This window comes from Gracilinanus agilis, chromosome 1 (genome assembly GCF_016433145.1).
Source record: "Gracilinanus agilis isolate LMUSP501 chromosome 1, AgileGrace, whole genome shotgun sequence".
In the NCBI taxonomy this organism is placed as follows: domain Eukaryota; kingdom Metazoa; phylum Chordata; class Mammalia; order Didelphimorphia; family Didelphidae; genus Gracilinanus; species Gracilinanus agilis.
The window spans coordinates 498016410-498043542 of record NC_058130.1 but is presented as its reverse complement, the minus strand read 5'-3'; the positions used below and the strand labels follow the sequence as shown (position 1 = coordinate 498043542).

The 27133-nt window shown below is 37.2% G+C and overlaps 1 protein-coding gene across 1 annotated transcript in view; it reads left to right on the top strand.

Moving 5' to 3' along the window:
- Positions 1-26381, top strand: part of SULF1 (sulfatase 1) — a 96068-nt gene extending 69687 nt beyond the window's left edge. The window contains exons 10-19 of the mRNA XM_044657973.1: positions 315-531; positions 5049-5310; positions 6843-6939; positions 7840-7934; positions 8276-8341; positions 9879-10051; positions 12531-12673; positions 12779-12902; positions 17500-17533; positions 26276-26381. Coding sequence (XP_044513908.1) covers positions 315-531; positions 5049-5310; positions 6843-6939; positions 7840-7934; positions 8276-8341; positions 9879-10051; positions 12531-12673; positions 12779-12902; positions 17500-17533; positions 26276-26306 — 1242 coding nt within the window. The 3' untranslated portion in view covers positions 26307-26381. The remainder of the gene's footprint in view (positions 1-314; positions 532-5048; positions 5311-6842; positions 6940-7839; positions 7935-8275; positions 8342-9878; positions 10052-12530; positions 12674-12778; positions 12903-17499; positions 17534-26275) is intronic.
- The last annotated feature ends 752 nt before the right edge of the window (positions 26382-27133 follow it).

Here is a 27133-nt window from a genome sequence, read left to right as displayed (position 1 = left end):
AGCCCTGACAGCTTCACTCCATAGCTTAGTGAATTGGGGGCTTACACCTCCCCCATTCAAGGCATGTTTTTGTCTAGATCGCCAGATTTATAGATCCTTTTTTGGGTTTGGTGTCACTTAGGTTGTCATCTCTATTTGCCCTTGATGGGAGAAACCAATTAAGAAAGATCAGAAAGGAATTGAATTGTTGTAGTCATTTGCCATTCCCTCACTCAAGAATGAATGATACTGCCAGCTTTTACCAAAACAAAAACAACAGTCCTAATGAATAACATCTGGAGCTAAGTAAACAGTGTTCACTCTTCCTGATCCAGAAGTGGCAGTGCATTGAGGATACGTCTGGCAAACTTCGAATTCACAAATGTAAAGGATCCAGTGACCTGCTCACAGTTCGGAAGAGAACACGAAGTATCCACTCCCGGGGCTTCAACAACAAAGACAAAGAATGTAACTGTGGGGAGACTGATTATCGTGGGAGCAGAAGCCAGAGGAAAAACCAGAGACAGTTCCTGAGAAACCATGGCACTCAAAGTAAGTGATGTACTAATGACCACCAAGTGGCAGGTTGAAGTCTTTGGAAATGGGAGGCATAAAAGAAGCAGAATTTTTGTATATAAATGTGTACCTACATGGCAGCTAAAAGAGGCAGTGGAGAGAGTGCCAGACCTGGAGTCAGAAGACTCATCTTCCCAATTTCAAATCTGGCCTCAGACACTTACTAGCTGTGTGACTCTAGGCAAGTCATTTAATTCTGTTTCCTCATCTGTAAAGTGAGCTGGAGAAGGAAATGGAATGCTGCTTCAGTGTCTTTGCCAGGAAAACCCCAAATGGGGTCACAAAGAATAGTACAGGATTGAAACAACTAAACGGCAAATCGACATACCTATGTGTCTTTGGTGTCTTTGCTCTTTCATACAAACCTAAATGGCAAACTGGCATTTAAAATTGGAATTCTCAACAAAATTTTCTTGCTATAAAGATTTCTCTGCAAAAATCAAATGAATATATATTCACTTAATGAAGGAAATAATTCTCAGAATCATATCTATCAGGAAATTCAAAGGGACTTGAATACATATACATATAACATACATACATATATATGTATGTGTACATATACATATATGCATACAACCATCCTAGGATCTAGAGTTGCAAGGAAACTTAGCAGTCATCAAGTCCAATATTCTCATTTTATGGTCAAAGAAACTTAGACCCGGAAAAATTAAGTAATTTTCTCAAAGTCACAGTACTGTGGCAAATATAAGATTTAAATTCAGTACCTGTGACTCTAAGTTCAGAACTCTTTTACTCTATCTCACTTATTTCCTTACCTACCCCCACTTGAGTGGCCATTGAAAGAAAGTAGGGCCATAGCCATTCTATAATCATTGAGAGAAAAATTACTTTATGGGATGCCTGGGCTCCATCTGAAAACTTTCTTTTCCCAGTTGCTTGTGTTTTTGTGTGTCCCATTACTATTTCCATTGTTGTTGTTTGGTTGTTTTTATCATGTCTGATTCTTCATGATCTCATTTGAGATTTTTTTGGTAAAGATACCAGAGTGGTTTGTCATTTCCTTCTCCAGCTCATTTTACAGATGAGGAAACTGAGGCAAACAAGGTTAAGTGACTTGACCAGAATCACATATGTATGTGTCTGAGGCCATGTTTGAACACTGGAAGAGGAATCTTCCAAAGTCAAGCCTCAGCACTATACAATGTACCACCTAGCTGCCCCATTCCTGTACCTACAGAGATAGAAAATTGCTACCCACTGACTTTAAAGGAACACTGCCAAGGCTGATTTTACTTAGCCACAGAGCCAAAGCATTTGCTTTAGCAAGTTGTTAGACAGCAGGCTCTTGCCTTCAGTGAATAACTAGCATGGTGCAATGGAATTGGAGGCAGGAGCTCGAGCTGCCGGTTCTGTCATGAACTAACTACCTGTGTGACCTCTAGTAACTCACTGAAGCACGTTAGGGCTCAGTTTTTGAGGATGTCAGATGATGACTCCAAGAGTCTCTTCTAATTCTAAACCCTATGGTCCATTGATAAAGTGTGGAGTCATAGAAAGGAATGGAATTGTATTGAGTCCTGAGTTCAGATTTGCTTCAGACACTTATGAGCTCTGTGGCTTCACGTTGGAATGCCTCAGGAAATTTTCTACTCTTTCTATACTTACTCACAGACAAGCTCCCATAATAGACTTTAAAAAATGGGCCATGAAAATCCCAGATTCTTCATAATGGACCTGAGTTATAGGAATAGCAGGGAACAGTGTGTGAGAGGCTATAGCAGTACAAGATACATTTACTTCAAATGTAATATCTGATTTGGTCCATTTTTCTGTTGTTTGAATAAGGACAAATTAGTGTTATGTTGGTGGATATGGTTCAAATGAGTACAATTCAAGAAGAACCCTGTTGAATACTTTAAGGATCACATTGTCTCTGGCCAGCATACCCCTTAATTGTATTAGATAAACCCTGTCTTCTCAAGGAAAAATGAGAGCCAAAGCAGTGAGACCGGAGTAAAGGCCAAACCAAGTGCAAATCAAATATGGCCCGTGCATGAATGAGTTTCTGCTTCCATCTAGTGGCAGAATATAGGGAGTAACTCATTTCTGTGATGATTTCCATTTCCATATTGGCTTGGAAATTCAACACTGTATAGTAATTATTCCTTTGGGTCCAGAATTAGAGACTACACAGTTCAGCAAGACAGTCAATTTGTAGACGTTTTCTTCTATTACTGGGTGCATCAGGTTTAATATATTATCCCACAAAGCTAGCCAGCTAAAACTCTATAGCCCCCTTGGCACAGTTCTACTTCCTAAGATCAGTTTAGAGATAGAGGTGGTTGGTTAGGGTGGTTTAAAGATTATCTTCCGAGGCCTTGGCAATAAATAATGCTGCATCGCATTTCTGGACCTTTTCATTTTTCAGACTGAGTCATATGGATAGCAAAGTTTAACCTAGTTTTTTTTAATGGAATTAAATTTTCCAAAGACCATAGAATGGAATGATTTGGATGTCCCATTTTCTAATGGATGAAATTCTCTAGTGATCCTATGAGTTCATATTTAGAATGTGATGGGCTTCCCCTTGAAGGGACAGAGACATTTGTAGATGCTATACATTGCAACCATTGTGCGTCCCTAATATCTGTGCTTATATAAATTTAGGGAAATAATGCCATCTTAGTGTTCCTCAGAAGATGTTCATGCATCTCAAGCAGTTAACAAGCATTATTGAACATTTACTGTGTACCAAGCACTATGTTAAAGACTATGGATACAAAGAAAGACAAAAAATATGCCTCTTCCCCCCACGGAGGTCATCTCCTAAGGACTCAAACAACCTCATGCAAACAAGATATATGCAGTGTAAATGGAAGATAATCTCAGAGAGGAGGTCCTAGCAATGAGAGAAAGTGAGGAAAGGTGAGATCTGAGCTGACTCTTGAAGGAAGCCAGAAGATGAGGAGGGAGAGCATTCTAGGAATGGGGGAACAGCTGATGTAAAGGCAAGAAGACAGGAGATGGGATGTGGCATTTGAGGAACAGAAAGAAGGCATGTAGGCCAAGGTTTCTGGATCACTGAATATTTTGAGTGAAATAAAGAATAAGACTAGAAAGGCAGAAAAGGGTCACATTATGAAGGGCTTTAAAAGAGAGGATTTTTATATTTAATAGAATGTTTATTACAATTATTTATATAATGATATTAATTCTATTACTTTATCATTAATTATAAATATTGTTTATCATATAACAAAATTAATTTGTTTTAATTAATTGTATAATATATTATATAAGGAGCCACTGAAATTTATTGGGTGACAGGATGACATAGCCAGACCTATCCCTTAAGAAAATGACTTTGGCAGCTGAGATGAAGAAGATTAGAATATAGAAAAACTTGAGGCAGGAAGACCAATCAGAAATCTATTAAACCATCCAGGCACAAGTCTTTCAGGGCTCTCACTCAAATGGTGTCTAGGACTCTCATGGCTAATTGCACATTGTTATGGCAAAATAACAATAAGAAAAACAGTAAATAATATTCAGGGCAGAGAAGTTTGTGATTTGGTCCAAGCTTATGATTTTGTTGGTGTAGGAAATTCCTTTTACCAGCTCCTCTATAACTTAAAAATCTTTTAGATTTGCCTAAGAGAGTAAGTGTCCTGTCTCTGCTCATTGAGATTATATCAGGGAGAGGACTTAGACCTGACTTCTTCATGACTTAAAGGAGTTCTCTTTCCAGTATACTATTTTGTCTCAAAAACTGGTAAATGATGGTTATCAAAGAAATATATTGAGCTCTCACAATTTACCCCAACACTGGCATCAGTATCCTTCAGTTAAATGCAAGATGGTAATAATAGACTGGTTGGCAGATGCCTTATAAAGTTGACATTTTCTTCACTGGATAATTCTCTATCATTAAGACAAATAAGTGGTTTCTATAACAGTGAATTTGCTCATGTAATACTTTTGTTATTGTTTAGTCGTGTCCAAATTTTTCTGACCCCATTTTGGGGGGTGGGGTTCTGCAAAAATAATAGAATGGTTTGTCATTTCCTTTTCCAGCTCATTTTACAGACAAGGAAACTGAGGCAGACAGAGTCAAAGTGATTTGTCCAGTGTCACACAGATTGCAAATCTCTGAGTCCAGAGTTGAACTCATAAAGATGTCTCTTCCTGACTCCAGACCCTATTATCCACTGCACCACCACCTAACTGCCTCTCACCCATGTGTACATACATATATGTACATGTTTTCAAAGTGTATCTATATTCCTATCAACTTGACTAATAATATAATCCTATCCCATTGGAAACTATTTTTTTAATTATATACGTGGAAATTAATTTCAATTAGCTCAGTTATCTTTAAATTTGCTGGGAAATCTATACAGAGTATGAGTATTTTCCACATTCAAAGGGACCCAACCACCCTGAGTTGCCATTTCAACCCTTCCATTTTCTTAATGTATTCAATTATAGCCTAGTATCAGCATTACCTTATCTTTCCCCCTTTGCAGAATACAAGCCACGGTTTGTCCATACTCGCCAAACCCGCTCCCTATCTGTGGAGTTTGAAGGAGAAATATATAATATAAACTTAGAGGAAGAAGAGCTGCAATTGTTACGCCCAAGAAGTATTTCTAAGCGCCACGAGGAAGGCTTGAAGTCTCCAGGAGGCCACAGTGCTGCTGCTGATGGTGGTGGCGGCCATGGGGAAGTGATGCTGGCTGATGGCCCTAATGCAGTGGGACAATCCGATACCGTTCGAGTGACACATAAGTATGGATGCTTAAATATTCAGAGGAGTTTATTTTAAAGTTAACCTGCCAAATATTATTATTATTGCCTTCTTCATAGCATTACAAGAAAATAATACAATTTAGCTTTACTGTGAGAACAACTGGCACTGGTTAGCAACTAGTGAGTGGCTCAGTAAGCAGTAGGGATCCGGGGAACAGAAGTTTTCCAGGTCTGATTTTGATTTGGTTTCATATTCAGGCTTATTCTACTGGGAACCCAAGAAGCCACAATAATATTACTACATCTTAATGTGGCAGGGATGGAGCATATGCCCTTGAACTGCTATTACCATGGGGGAGGTGCTGAGAGGAGAGAAAACAGATGGAGATAATTATTTGCACTACTAAGCCAACACTTTTTCCTGGGTACATGGTTGCTATTATTCACAGTCTGTTGTATTACTCTTCTTCCAGTGGTAGCTAGGGCATAGTAAAAAAAAAAAAAAGTGGGGTCTCCTGGACGGGTTTCCAGGGAAATACAGTAGAGGGGGGAATGGAATTGGGGAGGAGAAATACTTGAGTTAATTAGTTTGGCACCCAGCTAGTCTAGAATGTCTTGCCTTTTTGGAGGCTGGGCCCACAGGAAAAAGCTGGGGAATGAAGGGTTTCAGCAAAATGCTAGTGCTCTCAGTTTGCTCTTCTGATCTATTTCTCCTACTCATATACTCCAACATCTTTCAAATTACTTACCGTCTCTGAGAGGAGGTAGGGAATAGAGGGAAGGAAACAATCTCAATCTTATAATTTCAGAAAACATGTTTAAAATTGTTACTACATGTAATTTTGGAAAATAAAATATCTTTGAATAATACTTAGATAGCTATCTTTGCCTATATCTAGCCAGCCTTACTTTTTTAAAAAGGACCTCTGTAGAAATGCTTTATAATTTCTTTATCTTGCTTTATTTTCTTATTGTTATTAGAAAGAACACAGTTTAGTTAAAAAGATTTAATTATTGCATCCTATAATCTTTCTAGTACTAAAAAGCAACCATACTTTTAAATCCTAAATTATTCTCTCCTTGCTCTTTATTGATCAGTCCAACTTCCTTTTCTCCCTGGATCTCTTTCTTTGTGGCTAAATTAAGATGGGCAAAGATGGATAGAATGGTTAAAATATTATCTTAATAGAGAAGGTTTAGAAATGGATATGGTCCTTTTAATGAAACAATTCTTTACACCACGACTTTTCTCTTGTAGCATTCTGAAATCTCCTAATAATTAATTTTCTTTATCAACTCATGTATCCCAATCACTTCTTCCAGTATATTGGTATTTTCTAAACTAAATTTTATTTTTGTGGATTTTGTTGATTCGGGAAATACAATTAAGTCTCTCCAGTGCCTATATGGCCCTTAGCACTGAGCTCATTCTGGACCCACCACATTTATAGCCATTACTATTACCGATTGATCAGCTTGTATTCATTGATTTGTTGTCTGTATCTAAATTAATTAGTTCTGGAGAAAAGAACAAAATCCTCTTCACTCCTGATATTTTGTCTTTTCTATAGGTGCTTTATTCTTCCAAATGATACAATCCATTGTGAGAGAGAATTATATCAATCAGCCAGAGCCTGGAAAGACCACAAGGCGTACATCGATAAGGAGGTTAGCTGGGATTTAAATATCTATTCCAAATCCAACTGGATGGCTGAGAAGCTATTTTTCTGGTTCACTTGATGGGTATAATACCCAGTATGTATTATAATTACATGCAAAATGCTACATATAATAATAACAATTCCATTCTCTTCCCATTAACAACTCTGTGAGCTAGGCAGTGTAAGTATTATTATCAGCATCTAGCATAAGACCTTGCCCATAGTAACCTCTTAATAATAGCTAGTCTTTATATAGGATATTAAAGTATGCAAAGCATTTTACACATATTATTTCATCTGATCCTCACGTCAAACCTGTGAAGTAGGTGTTTTTATTATTATTAATATCCCCATTTTACAGATAAAGAAACAGATGCCCCAAGAAATTAAATGCATGGCTTGAGGTCACACAACAAGCAAGGTTCAGAACAGATAAAATGATTTGGGTAAGGATAAAACACAAAGAAGTGTGAATGGAGCCAGGATCTAAAGTCAGGCCTTGGGATCTCCAGCTTTTTCTGCCATGCCACAAGCCCTTTGGGGAGTCAAGGGAATTGACAAAAGGCTTGCTGGCCTTTTGTGTTTCCCTCCCGTGGTTCCCTCCTTTTGTGATTCCCTCCAGGCCGAAAATACTATACATCTTTTAGAAAATAAACATGCATTAAATGTCAAAGGTGCTCCACCATTGGTAGAATGTAAAGAGTACTATGACCTTTTCCCTACTTAGGTTAACTTTTATTTGTTTAAAAACAAATTTATTTGTAAAAAAAATTGTGAAATGATTTAATGCACTCTTATGAAGATAGAAAAAAAATAAAACTAAAATGAAAAAGCCTTTTGCTCATAAAAAAAAATCCTCAAGGGCTATTGGCCTTAAAATATAATTAATCCCCAATGTATTCCCCAGATTGAAGCTCTCCAAGATAAAATTAAGAATTTAAGAGAAGTGAGAGGACACCTAAAGAGAAGAAAGCCTGATGAATGTGATTGTAACAAGCAGAGGTAATGGCTTCTTTGCTGCAGCCTGCTGGTAACGTCTGCTCTGGAAACTCATTAGCTATTGGTCCTGGCTGAGGTTATTATAGCGGGGCTTATATCTCTCTATTACTAAGCTTATTATGTTTAATGTACTATTGCACATAGTAATGACTAAGGCTATTTAAATAAAATTAAATACACTATAAATCTAGGCAGTAGGTGTGAAGCACAGTCCCTTTAAACAAAAGCATTTGCCAGTAGTAGCCACGTTATCCTTCTATTTTTTGCTTTATTTACAGAAAATGAATTAAATGTAATCAAATGGAAATGTATGAAAACTCACTTTTTAATCCTGTTGCCTGTAGCTATTATAATAAAGAAAAAGGTGTGAAAGCCCAAGAGAAATTGAAGAGCCACCTTCACCCATTCAAGTAAGTGGTTCCCTTTGATTGTAGTTGGTGTTGGGGGGTGGGGGTGGGGGGGAAGAGGGAAGGATAGCAAAGAAACAGTGTGTAAAGTGGCAGCTTCCCAGCTCTCAGAGCTCTCATCAGCAGAGAAAGCACCTATAGGAAGGACTTCCCATAGGAACATGAAAATCAATCAATCGAGACTTCACCTCCAAGGGCCTCGGGAATGCATTCAAGATCATTCAGCTGAGGCACATTTTCAGAGTCTAATACAATCCTCTACAGCCTGGAGCATCTAGCTAATATATGTGATGCACAGAGCCCGCTCTCTTCATTATGTTGCCATGTGAAAAAAAAAGACTTGGAGAGATGGTGAAGACCCCCCTCAACTAATTCCAAGGTTTTCAGCTATACCAACAACGTTATCCGAAGCAGAAAAAGGAAAGAAAGCTAGAAAAGAGGGACCATGATTGTAAACTATGAGGAAGAGAATGGAAGGAGGGAGGGTAGAGAAGGACTATTTGAAACTTGTTTAAAAAAGACTAAGACTTAATGAGGAAAGGTCTAGTTCAAGAGAAGTAAAAGACAAAATGACTTCCATGTTGACTCTACAGAGTTAAATAAACAAAATATAGTGTCATTATGTCTTATATGTATATGATATATGGCAGTGTGTAAAGCATCAGCTTTGGAGTCATGAAGACCTGGGTTCAAGTGAGACCTGTATATATTACAGAGGTCATTTAACCTCTTCATGTGTCCAGGACATTCTTTAAATCTTTAAATTCTTTAAATTTAACATATGAGTTACTGATCTGCATCAACAGAAAGAATTTTCAGACAAGGAAATCTCTGTATTAATGAAATCTCAAATCTAGGCCAATATAAAAAAAAAACATGTAGAAAAATGACATTTCACAAATGATTGCATAACCCATGAAACTCTAAGAAGATTGCTGCTTAACAAAGTTTCCTTTTACTGTTATTGAAAGTTGGGCATTTATTTCTTTTTAATGAATTTCACTTTTTTAATTACACATAGAAACAAATTCTGACAATTTTTTTCTGACATTTGTGATTCAGTTTCCCTCTTTCCACCCCTCTCCAAAGCTGTAAATAATTTTCTATCAGTTATATCAGTGCTTTCATGCAGCAACATATTTTCATATTCCTCATGTCATGTCAGAATACAATAAAATAAAAATACAATAAATAAAATAAAATAAAAAAAATAAAAAAATACAATAAAATACAATACAATAAAAAACTTATATAGGAAACAAAGTGAAGAATAATGTACTTCAGATTCCAACAGTTCCTTCTTTGTCTCTGGATAGCAATTGTTTTTTGTTTGGTTGGGTTTTTTTGTTTGTTTGTTTTTATCAGGAGCCCCTTGTGGTTATCTTGGAACCTTGTTTTGCTAATAATGAAATTGGGCATTCTTGAGAAAGAGCCATCTTCTTACTAGACGTCTCTAAATAGAAGAAATCGTAGTGAAAATCTTTATTTTTTTTAACAAAAGTACTTTTAAATAATTCAAGAATTCCTTCTCTTTTAATAGAGAGGCCGCTCAAGAAGTGGATAGTAAACTACAGCTTTTCAAAGAGAATCGTAGAAGGAAGAAGGAGAGGAAAGAGAAGAAGAGACAAAAGAAAGGGGATGAGTGCAGCCTACCTGGACTTACCTGTTTCACGCATGACAACAACCACTGGCAAACAGCACCATTTTGGAATTGTGAGAATCTCTCTTCTTCATGTATAACATGACATAAGAATTGGTGTATATTAAAAAAAAAAGATATATTTAATTGTTTTTTACAAAGGCAGCTTAGAAGGTTTTAATTTTTCTTAAGTAGCCCTTGTTTCATATATGTGACAAGGTCAATGTTCTCCCAGATTCCTTTCTCACAATAGTATGTATTCTTTCCCCACAAATGTTTCCATTTAATTTAAATCACATGCCAAATAGAAAATATTTGATGCAGATAAGATGTAACACAAAATGTGCACTTCTTAAGTGAATGCTTATATTTTCATTAGCTTGCATGAAAATTTTTTTCCATTCAGGGAAAAATTTCCTAACACTTAAAAGTATGTCTAAAAGAGTAATTGGACCACAGTGACAAATAGTACATTCTTCTTTACTAGTGGTCTTTGAGCAGAAACTGGATGGCTATTTATCAGGGATGTTACAGAGGATTTCTATTAACGTGCCAGTCAGATTAGATGCTCTGTGAGATTTCCTCTAACTGAGTTCAATGATCTTATGATTCTATAAATGCATTTATTGTCTGTATCGATTTTTGTAGACGCTAAAGAATGATAAGCAAACCAATGAACAGGGAATATAACAAATAGATACTTTAATCATTAGAACAGATTGAGAGCAAATTTCTCAAAACTAACTCTAGATTTTAGCAAATTTTCCTTTCCCTTATATCCTTACACAGCCGGCTCTCAGAGGAGACATGGATGTTATTATAATCCCTCCTTGTGTTTCTTACTGATACTGTCCCTATTGCTGCCCTGCTAGTATATCACTAGCTAGAGCATGCATTGGGTACAGCTAAAAGAGGAAGCTTTCCTGGCACTTCTCCATGACACATTCACCAGGTCTGTGTTCCTCTGGGTTAGGGTTTCATATCCTGGAGTCTGTGAACTTGTTTTGTTGTTGTTATAAGTATTTTGATAACAATTTCAATATAACTGATTTCCTTCAAAATCCTGTATATTTAATTTCATGCATTTAAAAACATTCTGAGAATTGGTTGATGGGCTTTACCAGACTGGCAAAGTAGTTCATGACTCACAGGAAAAAATTAAGAAGCTCTGCTATAAGTTTTTTAATTTGAATGCCATAAGCTTTTGTAGCCAGTGATCACTGTGATACAAGTGTAACAGGTTATACTTTCATGTAGAGGCCAGCTTTTTCCCAGGTGGCACTACATTCACATTCATTAGCACCAGAAAAATAAGAAATGTCCAAGAGAAAGCTCGTGGTCCAGCCCAGGAAGACCAGATTTGCCCTTTATACATCAATCAATGAGAAATTGTTCATCAGGTTTTTACTATGTGCCAAGCACTGTCCTATGTGCTAGGGAATACAGCTACAATATATAGTCCCTGCCCTCAAGGAAGAAAGAACCTCTAAAGAGAGACTGTATATCTAGAGGTCTAGGTGTATAGGGGAGCATGCTTTGGTCTAAGGAGGCACAGGAATGACAAAGCATCATGAGGATTCTTGGGCCATCTCTATGGTCTTGTTTCTCCACACTCACCAGTAAGGACAGCACAACCCCAGGTGGTGAATTCCCAAACTGAGAAGCAGCAGCCAAAGAAGCAGGGGAAGAAGCCAGGTTGGGAAGATCATTAGGTGATCTCTTTGTGGATGGGATCCATTTCTTATGCTTATTTGTAGCCCTAGCTCAGTACCCTCATATGGAGAAGGTACTTGATTCATGTTTGTGTACAATAAGAACTAGAGAACCTTGAAGGTGCCTTTCAGTTCTAAATTTTTTACCCAAGAGACCCAAGAGAATCAAGGCCACTTCTTACAGGCTCTTTAATGAAAAGCTTTTTAGGTTGGGAGTTTTGGATTATGTGTGACCCATCACCTTAGATTAGTGCATAGGTGATATTTCAGTTCACCATTTTTATTTCATCTTTCATAGTCAAAGGACCTTTTTGCTATTTTTTTACTGCAAATTTTCTTCCTTCAGAAGGAGAAAGGAAGATATATTTATTTGCTGTTGTGTTTTTTTACAAAAATCATACCTTTTGATCACCACAACAACCACAAGATAGGTGCTATTATTGTCCCCAGTTTAAAAGTTGAGGAAACTGAGGCAAACAGAGGTTATGTAACTTGCCCAGGTCACATACCCAGGAAATGCTTCATAAAATGTGCGGTGTCCCACTGGAACAATGTCAGCAACTTGAGAGCAGATTATATTATATTTGTATCTCTAGCACCTAGCATAGTGCCTTGGCACACATCAGGTACTTCATAAATTTTTGTAGACTGGTTAATTAATTAGCATGCTTCTAATCTCCATGTTTAACTACCAAGATGTAGTCAAAAGTTATAACACCAGCTCTGCAAGAAAGGAAATAAACAGCATGGCTTTAAACCTGATAACACACTGGCTTTAAGGTAATTCTGAGATAATGCTCCACCTAAGCTTCATCCATTTTATTTTTTCTCTGCCCAACAGTGGGATCTTTCTGTGCCTGCACAAGCTCTAACAACAATACCTACTGGTGTTTGCGAACAGTCAATGAGACGCACAACTTTCTTTTCTGTGAGTTTGCTACGGGCTTCTTGGAATTCTTTGATATGAATACAGATCCCTATCAGGTAAACAAAGCCCTTTCCTTTTTCTGGAGATTATAAGCAACTGAATATTAAAGAGAAAATTTGAGTCAGTTCCTCTGCCTGACCCTTCCCTTTCTGCACCTCCAGCTTACAAATACCGTCCACACAGTAGAAAGAGGCATCTTGAATCAGTTGCATGTACAGCTAATGGAATTGAGAAGCTGTCAGGGTTATAAACAGTGCAATCCGAGGCCTAAAGGACTTGAAGCAGGTAAGGGGGAAGATTTGTGTGTGTGTGTGTATGTGTGTGTGTGTGTGTGTGTAAAGGATGGGGCCTGTATCATTTCATTTTATTTTTTTTAATTCTTTCCTTCTATCTTAGAATTAATACCAACTATTGTTTCCAAGGCAGAAAAGCCCTAAGAACTAGGCAAAGTGGTTAAGTGACTTGCCCAGGGTCACACAGTGAGGATGTATCTGAGGTCAGATTTGAACCCAGGACCTCTGGCCTCCAGGCCTGGTTCTATCCATTGAGCACCTAAGGGCCTGTGCCAATTCACTGGTATAAGGAATTCCTAAATTCCTGAGTTAGGAAACTTGTTCCTTCCTATGCTGAGTACTACAGGTTCAGCAACTTATTCTTAGAGAATCCCCTAGAGCAGAAATGTTAAACATGGGGCCTATGAGCAGTACTTCCCAATGTTGCCTGAAGATTAAAATATAATTAAGAAATAGTTTTTGAAAAAAATACAATAAAGCAGGGGCAGCTGGGTGGCTCAGTGGATTAAAAGCCAGGACTAGAGATGGGAGGTCCTGGGTTCAAATAACCTGACCTCAGATACTTTCTAACTGTGTGACCCTGGGCAAGTCAATTAACCCCCATTGCCTAGCCCTTATCATTCTTTTGCCTTGGAACCAACACAATGTATTGATTCTTAGACAGAAGGTAAGGGTTCAAAAAAAAAAAGAAAAAAATTTAAAATAAGAATACAATAAAACAAAGATAATATTACATTTTAGAACTAAGGCAATATGTGGCCTGCAGAAAACCTTCTGTACAAATTTCTATTGAGTTTGACACCACAGAGCAAGAGCATGAAGAGTGCTTAAGTGAGTTGTCCAGGGCAATATTTGCCCAAGGATTAGCTGTGTGTTTTTATGCACAATTAGTATGTGGAAGAAGCAGGACATGAACTCAGCTCTTCTTGGTTTTGAGGCCAGGTTGTTATCTAGTATGTGACACTGCCTTTCCCATTTCTATCAGACAGACAGATAGATGGATAGACAGACAGATAGACAGATAGATAGACAAACAGATATCATATAATGAGATTTATTAAGTGCTTACTGTGGGAAATCTATTAATATCTAGATGTGTATTATAAGTAGATATATATCTATATGCCATGTATATACACAACGTATATGTATAGATATATGTATAAATTTAATTAAATATATATTTATATACTCGGTTTTTCTATATTTTGAAGATGTTATTTTGGTTCTTTGATTACCAAGTTTTCTTCATCTGAAACTTTAATATTTATGGAAAAAATTTTGGAAAGTTCTTGAGGGAGTTCACAGTCAGATTCAATATCCCAGTCGGGAGGAAGGCATTAATGAAATGTAACGCAGTTGACCTTTCAGAGTCAGTAAGAGTTTCACTCTGCTCTTTCCAACAGGTCCAATTTTGTTAACAAACTCTGATTCCCAACAGAGGTATCTTCGGGAGGATAGGATGAAGGGGATGAAAGCTTTGGGGGTTTGTTTGTTATTCTTGTCAACAGACATGAGCACCACTTTAAGTAAATGAGGGTATCCTCTTTCCTTAAGGGCACTGGGCTGGCTCAGACAATAGCCAGTGTCTGCCTATTTGCAGTTGGAATTGCCCCAGCAGAGTTCCAGTTCATCTGACAAAGTGAATTAGACTCATTTGCAAGTGTCTCCCATGCCCCTTAATGAAAATTTCAAACAATCAGTTGGAATAGTATCTGAAATTAGAGCTTCTTGAGCAGCTCATTAACTTGGGATCTAGACAGGGTAAATGGGTCTGTGTAGAATCAGTCAGATTATTTCCTCCCTAGGGTGTAGTACTGTGCTAATCAACTCATTTTCTCCCAGGGTACAACTAACAAGTTGCCCCCTTCTCTCTCTCTCTCTACCCCCATCCTTCATGGCTAATGAGCATGCCTGGTTTCTCTTCCTCTATTACCCAGAAATTTTAATATAGAGATTCCACTTCCGAATGTTTTGATAGCTGTTAAGGAAAGACGGAAGAGTAGAAAGCTAAAGAAAGTAATCAGTCTTACCAACTGTATGGGTAAAGACCAAGAAAACTACCAATGAAGAGTGCTGTCAAGGATGCCAGGGATACAGATAGAGCCATTTTTGCAGATAGTGGAACCATTTGGGGGTAACCTGTTCTCAGCAAGATTACTTTTGCTTCTGAGTTGTCCACTGATCAATTCCTATGTAGGACATAAAGGTATACTAACTACTACATGGCTGGTCACTCCTCTCAAAATCATTTCACCATTATAACTTTATTCAGGTCCCAAAGGTCTTATCTGGAGCCCCCACTAAAATGCAAAAGCCTCACAGGAAGAGTCATGCCTTAATTATCAGCTAATACTTGAATGAGAGCAGCTGGGTGATGTTGTGGATAAAGTGCCAGGCCTGAAGTCAGGAAGACTCATCTTTGCATGTTCAGATCTGGCTTCAGACACTTACTAGCTGTGTGATACTAGACAAATCACTTAAGCCCCTTTGCCTCAGTTTCCTCATCTCTAAAATTAACTGGAGAAGAAAATGGCAAACCACTCCAACATCTTTGCCAAGAAAACCCCAAATGGGATCACAAAGAGTTGGACATGACTGAAAACAACTGAATAACAATAACAATACTTGAATGAGATTAATTGATGAACCACTGCAAGGAAATTGGAATTGACCATTTGGTTTTCTATATTCTTTTTAAGAGTGTGGTGACCTTGAAAATTTTTGTGTAGGGTCACCTTTTTGCCTCAGCCTTTGTAAAAAAAAGGGATATAGTAAAACTAATGTCTTTCCTTTCTATACCTGTTTAGAGCTTCCATTAGAAAGATACTGCCCCTCCAGCTAAACTCTGAATATAGCTAATAATAATAGCTGACGTTTGTAGAGGATATTAAGATTTACAAAGTATTTTACTTTATGTTATTTCATTTGATCCTCATGACTCTGGGAGGTAAGTACTATAGGTCTTATTAACCCCATTTTATAGACTAAAAAAAAACAAGTGGCTTAGGAAGGCAAATGGCTTGCCCAAGGTAACTTAATAAACTTATTGGCATAAACAGGACCTAATTCCAGGTCCTCTACCTTCAGGTATTCATCTCCCTTAAGAACACAAGGATAGCATAAACATAAAATCTAGTGATCTTCATAGTTTTCTCAGTGATGAGGCAGCATGGAGAGAATTTTGAAAGTTTATTATCAGATAGCTCCAAATGATGCCATCTGCTGACTATACCAGTTCTAAGGGAAAGCATTATTGATGAGTCTGTTGCAAATATGCTGAGTGCTAACAGCCGAGGTCTAACTTTGGTCAGAAGTAATGTGAATAATAATATCATGAAGGAAAAGGGTGATCTCACCTCTAATGAAGAGGAAATTAAGGCAATTATTAAGAGCTATTTCAATCAATTATATGACAATAAATATAGCAATATACATGAAATGGATGAACATTTACAAAAATATAAATTGCCTAGATCAACAGCAGAAGAAATAGAATACTTAAATAATCCCATCTCAGAAAAAGAAATTGAACCATGTGGTGCAAAAGGTGCAAATCAACCCTGGAAAGCCTTACTGCAGAATTTCTGACAGTTGAAAAGGGTTTATAACCCTGACTAGAGGCAGTTGATCGTGGAGTCTCAGTCAGAGTAGGAGGGTCAACTGAGCTCAGTCTTTGGGCAGAAAAACCTGGCCTTGATTCTGCAGCTTTTCTCTTAAGATTTGTAGCTTAGCTAATTCCTCTGGATCTCCCTGACCTTCCCTATCCCAATCATCATTTCCCTTCCTGAATTTCCTGTGGGTTTTGGAAGAAGGGTGGATCTGGGTGGTAGCATTCAAACTTTGTAGACTTAGTTTCCCCTTAGTCAAGTAGGGCTTACCCCTGATACAAATTATCTCCTGAATCATTGTATGCAACTTTCCTAACCTTAAAGGCAACAAAACCTCCGAGACTGAGTAAGGCAGGTCCTGTCTCAGTTTCACATTCCTGTGTCCCTCCCCCCTCCTGAAGCTTCTCCCTAGGAGGTTGTTAGAGATACCTTGTATCTCTCTGTCCTTTACAGTCAACCCTGAAACTCAATAAACCCTGTTGTCCTTTAATCAAACCTTTGGCTAAATCATTGGTTGAATGATAAAAGAGGGATAAAGAGAGAGAAAGGAATAGTTTCTCTCTGGGTCCTGAGGGGAATTGGAGGCATCCATCTTGGAGGAACTGGTGATCTCTGTACTTCCTCTGGACTCTTCCAACTCCCCTCAACAACCCATCAAAGAACTCCACAAGAGAAGTAATGTGGACTTGTGAAGGAATTTTCTTCTTGTGTTTGAATGTAGTTTCCTTACCTTTTCACTTTTCTGCTTTCTTGGAAATTCTCTGTGTTTTCTAACTTGAAACTTTTTTAAGTATTGTTTTCAGTCCCTGGTTTAAACCCAGCCTATTGGAAACTTCTCTTGGACCTCAGGCCTATCTGTATTTAACCCATTATATTTCTTTCTAGGAGTTAGATGATATGCATGGAAAACTACATTGCAAATGGTTTTTACAGATTTTAAACACTAACATAAGTTACTCTTGTATTTTCCTATATCAGGAAATAAAGATGGCGGAAGCTATGACCCACACAGGTATTCAGACTTTTTTATTCTCCCTAGCAGCTGCTTTCCCAATAATTGCATGATCCAGTCCATTTCAACTAATGACTATTCCTTGCCATGTTATACAGAGAAGCGCTAGCTTGTGGTGCATGCAAGTTCTAACCGCATCCTACACTGCATTTTGTCACTGGTTTCAGATAAGTCATTATGCATTTAACTCCCTTCACTCACAGTAAAGCATCAACCAACACACTTAACATTTATTCCATGTTGATTTTTGGGAACTTTTTTTAAAACTTTGAATTACTTAAAATATGCATTGTTATGGAGGACAATACTCTTAGAGGGAACTGAAAAATGAGTTTCTTTGGGGGGGCATCTCTAGTTGGAGGTTTCATAGCAACTAGTTTTCTGGGAAGATTTCAGTGAATATAAGTTAAAAGATATCTCTAGGCATAGGGAGTAACTAGAATTTTAAGAGAATTTTGAAGAGAAGCCTGAGGACTAAAACAAGAAGATCCTAGATGTTAGCACTTAGCAGTAAATGCTAGAAAGTAAAGAGCTCAGAAGGCTGCTGATGAGAAATATTGGTGCCTACTCCTGAGGTGGCCCTGTGAATAGTCATGGAGTCAGGAAGACCTGAATTCAAATCTGTCCTCAGACATTTACTGGCTACAAGACCCTGAGCAAATTACATAAACCCTGTTTGCCTCAGTTTCCTCATCTGTAAAAATGAGATGGAAAAGTAAATGGCAAATCATTCTAGTATCTTTGCCAAGAAAACTCCAAATGCAGTCACAAGGAGTCAGATATGACTGAACAGTAACAAAAAAAGACAAAGATGGCCAAAGAAGGCAAAGTGAGTATTAGCATAGTCAGATAAAATTAATTTACATAGACTGATAGCATCTAAAAACGAAAAAATACTTTAAAGATCATCTGTCTAGTCAAACCTCATTTTGACAAATGAGAAAAATAAAATCTATCAAGGTTAGGTGACTTGCCCAAAGTCTCCTGGCTTGTAAGTAGCAGAGCTAGAATTCAGTATGCAAGTCTGATGTCCAAATCTATTATTGTTTCCACTATACGATATTATTTTTACATTGTACCTATAGAAAGCAACCAGAAAATACTCATAATGTCACATGCCACCCAGGAAATTGGTCTTGCCTAATTTTCCACTTTACAGCCTCAATTCATCACAGACGGTCACCCCCCATGACACCTATGTTAGCTAATGAGAACTGTATGATATAACCATTCTAGGGAAAAATAGGACCAAATGACATGAGAATCCCATCATAGCACATTGACATGCAGGGAAATCTGGTGTCACAGACTTAATGAGTGCCCTACATGGCGATGCCTTTAAAGAAAAATAAGTTTCTTCTACTTCTTTTCTTTCTTTTCTTCCCATGACTTGCCATATTCCCTTTAGCTTTGCTTTTCAGCTCCTTCTTGCTATTTTGGCCTCTTAAGAACCAGTCCTTCCACTAGAATCAAAGACCACTGCCATGTTGTGGCATGTCAGTGACCTTGGCTATGTCTTCAGTGAACAAGCTCAGCTGAATCAAGCCTACTAAGACTAAAGAACTTCAAAGGGAGGCCTAGTGACAGACTATGTGAGTTATCAGATGCTCAACTCTGTAAAACTGGATAGTGGGGGAGATTTTTTTTTTCCTTTGGCCATAATGCATCATGAAGACTGTCTATTATTGCATGGAGAGGTTGCAAACTGTGTTGTTAGAGGAGTCACCTGATAAAAATTATCTATCTTTTATGATACCGAAATCAGAGGACCAAGATTCCAAATGGAAAAGGTAAATAGCAACTGGACGAGGTTAAGAGAAAGAAAATTAAGAGGAAGCCATTTCTTAGTGTGCTTTTGTAAGCATTCCCTAGATACAGAGATTATATATAAAGGTTGATAGCTGATATAAAAATAGAGAGATAAATACTAGGTAATAAATATAGGGACAGATGATAGCTAGAGATAGAAAGATAGTTAATATGTGGTAGGGACAGAGATGATAAATAGAGAAAATAGATGGGTCCTACAGAGGTAGATAGAGTTAGATGATAGCCTGATATAGAAATAGAAACATAGATCAATAATTGGTGATAAATGTAGAAATAGATATAGATAGGTGCTAGGTGACAGATATAGGAATAGATAAAGATAGGAATAGAAAGATGGAATTATAGAGATAGAGAGATATATAGATACATAGATGGATAGTTTCTCCCTCTTTGCCATCTCCTACCTCTCCATTTCTCAGTCCTTTCCTTCTATTTCCCACTTGCATCTCTTTGGTTGCACAAAAGACAAAACAGAACTCCTTTTGAACTTGTCTTGTATAGCATGTTGCCTTTTAGGATGTGAAAGTAAAGACCATGAAAAATCCCCTATAAAAATTCTGTCCCCCACCATTTACAAAGTTTTTCTCAATAAGACATAATGTTTTACATCATCATTAACACTAAACTTTCACTTCTATTGAGTCCACCAGGTGACTGGCTATAGTTTGAGCCATCTAGTCCATTCTCTCATTTTAAAAATGGAGGAAGTGATGCCCAGAGAAGTTACAACTCTTCCATGATCATATATAACTAGGAAATGTTTGAGGTGGGATTTAGACCCAGGTTTTCCTGACTCCAAGTTAGCCCTCTATTCTCTACACTATAGTTATTTTCTAACAGACTTTATTAATAGTAGTTCTAGAATTTTTATTCTGCATTCTTTTTCATTACTTGTGATTCTTCTGTTGTGGAAGGAATGAGAAATAGTTATTTGACATATTAGCAGACACAAAGTTGTAGCTTCTTCAAATACCAAGCTTTAAATCAGCTGACACATTTTTTTTAACCCTTGTACTTCGGTGTATTGTCTCATAGGTGGAAGATTGGTAAGGGTGGGCAATGGGGGTCAAGTGACTTGCCCAGGGTCACACAGCTGGGAAGTGTCTGAGGCCAGGTTTGAACCTAGGACCTCCTGTCTCTAGGCCTGACTCTCACTCCACTGAGCTACCCAGCTGCCCCCTTCAGCTGATACATTTTTAATGCTTAACTACATTTTTTTTACTGAATTGATCCAATTAATCATTTTATGGGGTTGCACATAGATACTGCCTTTCAGTGATGATGTGCTAAATGAAATAATCTCATATATACTGTGGTAGCTTCAATGATTTCATTATGACATTAGTGTCTGAAATCACACTAGCCATTGGGTTTTCAACATACTTATCCATAGAGAAGCCAAAAAAGAAAACAGCTATATCAGAACTCCAAAATGATCCATCCTATATAACATCTATGATTTTTCATCAAAATTTTCATTCATTGGCACGTGAGGATAGTATACAAGGATGACACAAGGTGAAGTATATGCAGTGGGTTCAGTGTCCAAGCAAAAATGGCCTTAATGCTACACCTCAAGGGCATTGTACAAACTATAGGATCACATGGTTTTTTTGGAATTCAAAGGAATCATAATAATCGCTCACATTTCAAGAGTTTGCTGTTCCTTATGCTATCTTTATGATAACCATTTAATTAACACAGATGAGGAGACTCAGGATTTGTAGAAAAAATGGCAGAATTGAAATGGCCCAGGTTTCTGGCCTCCAAGTCCAAGGCTTTCCATTATGCCATACTGCCTCCTTTGGCCCAGAGCCCAAGTCTCTTGTTAAGGTTAACAAAGTTTCCTTGATAAGGATACCAAATGACTGGTTTCTAGGAGGTATGGAGTCATTAAGGAGACAGGTAGAACATCTGACTAATTGCCTAGGATAATTTGTTAGACACCAAAAGATATTTGATGTTTAATAACTTGTCTGCATTTGAAATGAAACCAAACAGATTTAAGAATTATTTTGTGTTTTAAAATACTCAAAAGCACTCCCATGACTTAATTTCTCTCTTCCTCCATCACTATGGAAGTAAATGGTCTTCCCATTGGATAGGTAAATATGGGACAAAAGATATTAAGTAACTGTGATTCTTTCAGACTTTAATCTTTAAAACATCTCAGAGTATATTTCTTATAATGAAAATTATTAAATTATGAAAGACTTTCAGAGAAGTGACAGGAACCAAGGAGAGGATATTTTAAGTCCTTGAGGGGAAAAAAAAACATAATTGGCCTATGTATGCCTGCTAGGCCCATAGCCTTCTAAGTATGACTTCCTTATTTGGGGGAATCTTTTTTGTTTTTTTTTTTTAATCCTCAAAAATGACCCAGAAGCCCCAAGCAAAGCAAAATGGTCCTTTAGTTCCACAAAGTCACTTTGGTTCTTGTATCTATTTGGATCCATCCAGATAAAAGACAGATGAGCTCAAGCTGGGAATTCTTAGATTAGGAGAAAAATCAGAAAAATTGATTCAGATCAGATGGTGCTTTAGCAAATAAATTTGACTAAAATTGGTAGCTTTCCCACCACCCTGTGTTAAGGGGAAATTGACATGTATTCAGTTAGTTGGTTTTGTTTTATTTCTGTTTTGTCCTTTTCCATGTTATATAAGAATATTAACAATGATATCCTCCATCTTTAAAGTCAGAGCTTCCATCAGAGATGGTCATGTTGATGAGTATCTCTGAAATTACCAGTATTTTATTTCTACATTGCCCTTTGTCTTATAGCCAGGGCCACCCTCTTGAGCTTTCTGTCACCTCTTCAACTCCTAATTTGCAGCAAAACATGTCATGCTATCTTCTAGGATGGTGTTTCTCAGCAAGTCACAGCCTCAGAAACTATGCTTTTATGCCTTTGCTTATATTTGCCCCCTTTATTTAAAATGTATTGCAAACCTTAAAGTGTTATTAAATATTCAAAATCAAATTGCCATATTGCTATTTTTTAAATTTCTGGTGGTAAGATGCATTTCAAAGCCTTAGATCAGGGTATTTTAACATTTTTGATGTCATGGACCCCTTTGGCAGTCCAATGAAACCTCTGGACCCCCTTCTAAAAATAATGTTTTTAAAGGCATAAAACGAAATACATGGAATTACAAAGGAAACCAATTATATTAAAATATAGTTATCAACATATATTTTAAGACAAATTCATGGACCCCAGTTTAAGAACCACTGCTATAGATGAATAATAAATTTTAACTAACATTGTCCTTAAAAGGTAAGGTCAAATTTTAACTGATCATCTAACCCCAGATAATTGTACCACCATCTGACCATGCATTAAAGAAAATTTCCATTTGATCGCTATCTATCATAAGTTATTAAATTCATTTTCTGAATTGTGTTTATATTCTTCCTGAGACAGGAAAAGTAGTTTTTTAAGGATGGAATCTATTGAACATTGTGGTTATATTGTTTTGGTTTTCTCTAGGCCCTTTTCTTTTCCTCAATACCTCACTGACTGCTCAGTGTTTTATTCTTGGTCTTTTTTTTTTTTTTTTTTTGCAATTTGTTAATATTCTTTGCACTTTCTTAATGTCATCAAATCTCTAAATATGATGTGATACAACCACATTTCATGTCTAAATTATGGAGCCAATTCATTCCCTGTATTTATTTCATGGTCACCAATGTCACAGAATGTCCAGACATTTTTTTGTCTTTTTATGCTATGGATGCTAGCTGTGTGACCCTGGGCAAGTCACTTAACCCCAATTGCCTAACCCTTACTGCTCTTCTGCCTTGCAACTGATATTATCTATTTTGAGAGAAAGTAAGGTTTTTTGGTTTTTTTTGTTCTTTTTTTAAGTAAATAGTTTGTTAACTGGTCATTAAGCGTAGTGGGCAAGTCCTGCGTAAGGTTTTATTCTCCATGTTTACTGATCATATGGAGATGTCTTATTTTTAACATTTAGTTGTTTGCTCATTTTTGGTTGCATTTGCACTTCATTACTTTTAATCTGTAAACTATTGCACATTCCTATTTTAAATCTAATGGTATCATTTGAATTAGAACTAGATAAAGGAAATAGAACCTGTTACAAGACTTTACTGATTCCCTGTTGGCCTATTGCCTACTGTCTACACCTCTAATCAAAGTTAAAAGTCATCATATGGAGAGAGAGAGAGAGTCTTTTAAATATGACAGCCCCTCCATAAAAGTTAAATTTCTACATGTTAAGAACTTTGAGATGTGAGAACGTTCTAATATGGCAATGTGTCAGGTATTTGGAAGTCATTCTTGGGCAGGGCAAGGGTGGCACAGTACCAACCAGCCAGCCAGCCAGCACTAAATTCCAAAGAAATGTTGTTGTTTTTCATTTGAGGCAGGTCAGACAATAAAGAAGCAACTCTTTTAAGCAGTTAGCAATGACAAAAATCTCTGAAAAAGATCCAGAAATTCAGCCCAATATGATTGCTTGATTTGTCAAACAGAAGGAAAGTTCTTGTTGGCCAGCAATGGCTATAAAAGTCAAGCCACATATCACAAAACTCCAGAAACATGAAAGGGAAAAAAAGCAGGATAATGAGACTGACAAGATGAGAAAGAAGAAAAAGAAAAAATGGAGAGAAGGGTGGCAAAGATTAACACTAGTAAGAGCTATTTCGAGGAGTGAATAGCTGCTAGAAACTCCAGGGGAGATGATAAATTGGCAGCTCTTGATAGTGGAGAACAGGCGATCCAATGATGAGATGGCTAGATGAGTTCTGTAGTATGACGAATCATAGCTCCACAAAGGCATAGCAACCATAGGTCAGCTCTATAAAGACAGGGCCAATGGCCCTGGAGGCATATTAGGAGCACCTATGGGCCTCTCTGTACTCAGTGCAGAAGAATGAAATTCCTGGAGCTTATAACAAAGAAATTGATTTGCAGCGACATATGTGCAAGAGTGCACAGACATATATAAGCAGCACTTGGGAAGATTGTCATCTCAAACAGTTAAAAAAAGACGAGCTTTGATTTAGAAAAATTCATTTGTGCAAAACTTCATTCCTCAGTTGTGACAGATAACTACAACATAACCATATCAATTCTGTTCAGTGCAAGGTATAAACCTTCTTGAAGAAGCTGTAATTAGAGTCTCTTGTGGAGCTCTTGGCTATTGTGAATTATAATCTGAGAGGGGAAGTAGCTTCAGAAGCTTGAGTAAACATGGTTAAATTCTCAAGACTCAACAAGGTTTTATTGTGACAAGCTACTTGCCAATAAGATTTAGAATAATGGGAGAAAGGATCAGACAGAAAGACAGAGAAAAGGACAGAAAGGGAGGGAAAAATCAAAGAAAACAAAAATACAGGAAGTTCAAAAGTAGGAAGAGAAATTGAAAAGAAGTAGAGGCTAAATAAATATGGCCTGATAATGCAAAATTTCCAGCAAAGGGAAAAAAACCTTCCTTAGAAATGTATAATATTATGGGACTTACCTTGGGTTTTTTTTTAATTCCTTGCAAAAAAAAAAGTCTTCATCCTATAAATTTCACTTTTCAGAACCACAATTTATTTGTTTCATGTATCACAACCTAATGTTTCTTTTAGTTGACATTGGCCACAGGAAGAGAAACAACAGTCCCCCAACCCTAATGGTATTTTTCCTGAGTAAGAAAGACAACCTGCTCTAGCAGAAAGAGCATCATGCTGACCAATGTTGGTCAGTCAGCATAAACTGACCCAAACCAAAAAGCACCCATTGGCTTCTCAGTTTCTTATATTCATCAGACTCTTAAACAAAGGAAGAAAGAAAAAAGGAAGAAGCAAAGACCAAATAAACAGCATCATGGTTAAAAATCAATCAGTACTTAATTATATCATCATTTATTGTCATTCTTACATTCTTGCAAGGAGCCCCAGCTGCCTTTCCCTTGTTTTCTCAGCTAAGTTGACATTGGAGATTAATGACAAGAGAATAGATAACACTTGTGTTTGCGGCTGGGCCATAATTGACCCATGACACCTGGGAAATTGAGAAGACTCCCCAGCTTTATTTTTCCTCTCTTGCTAACCTGACCGGTGTAATGAGATGAACATCACTCAGTGAATAGACTCTCTGGATGACTAAGCAGAAAGAACCTTGATGCTGTTTTTCTAAGTGGCTTTTGTGGAAGGTTTTTTCTTTTCTATTTGTTCTTATCTACAGGACTAAAATAATCTTCTGTGGTGACACACCAATAGCAAGGAGAAGGGAGATAACAAATGATTAGGAGAAAAATATTGATACAATTTTTTGAAAAAATAAACCATTATAACCATTCAAAAAGGGATGGATTTGGGGGGTTAAAATGTGATATGTTTATTCAAATAGGTGGTTCAAAAACTGTTCACTTGAATTCTGGTTTGGTTTTGGTTCTCATAAAGCTTCAAGGTATAATTATAATAACCTGTATTGACTACTTTTATCATTTTTCAAAGTCATCTCATTTGATCTTACCAATAACCCTGTTTATTAGGTAGGAAAGGTATTATTTTGTGCATTTGAAAGGTTAGGGAACCATACCATTAAACATTTCAGTGACTTGCCCAAGTTCACAATAGAGTTAGTGGAAGAGCTTTATTCTCATTCTGTGTATTCTCATTTCTAATCTAGTGTTCTTTCCATTCATTAAACAGTGCTTCCAAATAACAGAGATTTCTCCCTACCCCTTCATTTTCCAGGTTAGGTCTTTTGCCCAATCACTTTTAAAGACTAAACTGTTGCTTCCTTCCCATATTTGTTGGGGAGAGACTTGCTAATGATCTATTTTTAATGTAATGCTTTTCCAGTGTAATTGGAAATAGAATAAATTGCAGGTACTAATGAGGTGAAACTGTTGTCTTCATTGTGAATCTTCACTAGCTTGCTTGTATTTCCACAGAGGACAGTTATGGGATGGATGGGAAGGTTAAACTGCCACAATTCACCGAAGACATCAACTGGCAAGGACTGGAAGATTTATACAATATAAATGAAAGTTCCTATGAATACAGATACAACTATAAACTGAGTCTGGTTGACTGGACTAATTACTTGAAGGATGTAGATAGAGTGTTTGCACTGCTGAACAGTCACTATGAGCAAAATAACACAAATGACACTAAAACTGTTCTAAAACATGGGTTCTTGAACACGTCATCCACATCATCTGTGCTAGAGGAAATGACCTCCACTGAGTCAGAGGAAGACATAAGCAGCATGGAGGCAGAAGAGTGGCTGCCGATTGCACCACCAGACATGGGAACCCTAGATTTGAATCCAACACCATTTAATCAAGAGAGGAAACTTGAATGGAATAATGATATTCCCGAGATGAATCATTTGAATCCCGAACACTGGAAATATCATCATACTGAAAAATGGATGGGGGATAAAGAATTAAATCATTTTGAAATGGATTTCAGTGGCAATGGTTTAACAGAGCTGCAGTCAACTAATAGCTTCATTCTACAGCCCATTAGCAGTCATCAGAAAGAACCATACCAAGGCAGTGACCAGGGAGAGAATATATTTGAAGATCAGATGTATCTTCCCGTGAGCTCTGATGGATCATCAATCCATCAGGTGGCAAATATATCCAATGCAGATCAGACTGTCAGATCCAGCAAAATGGAGACAATTTTGAACACCACAAAAGATAATCATACAAGGGAGAATTTTCAAAACATAGAAGGCAGTGGTTCCTCCCCACTGACCTCTAATTAGTTGAAATTATAAACCTTATACACAGTATTTTTAC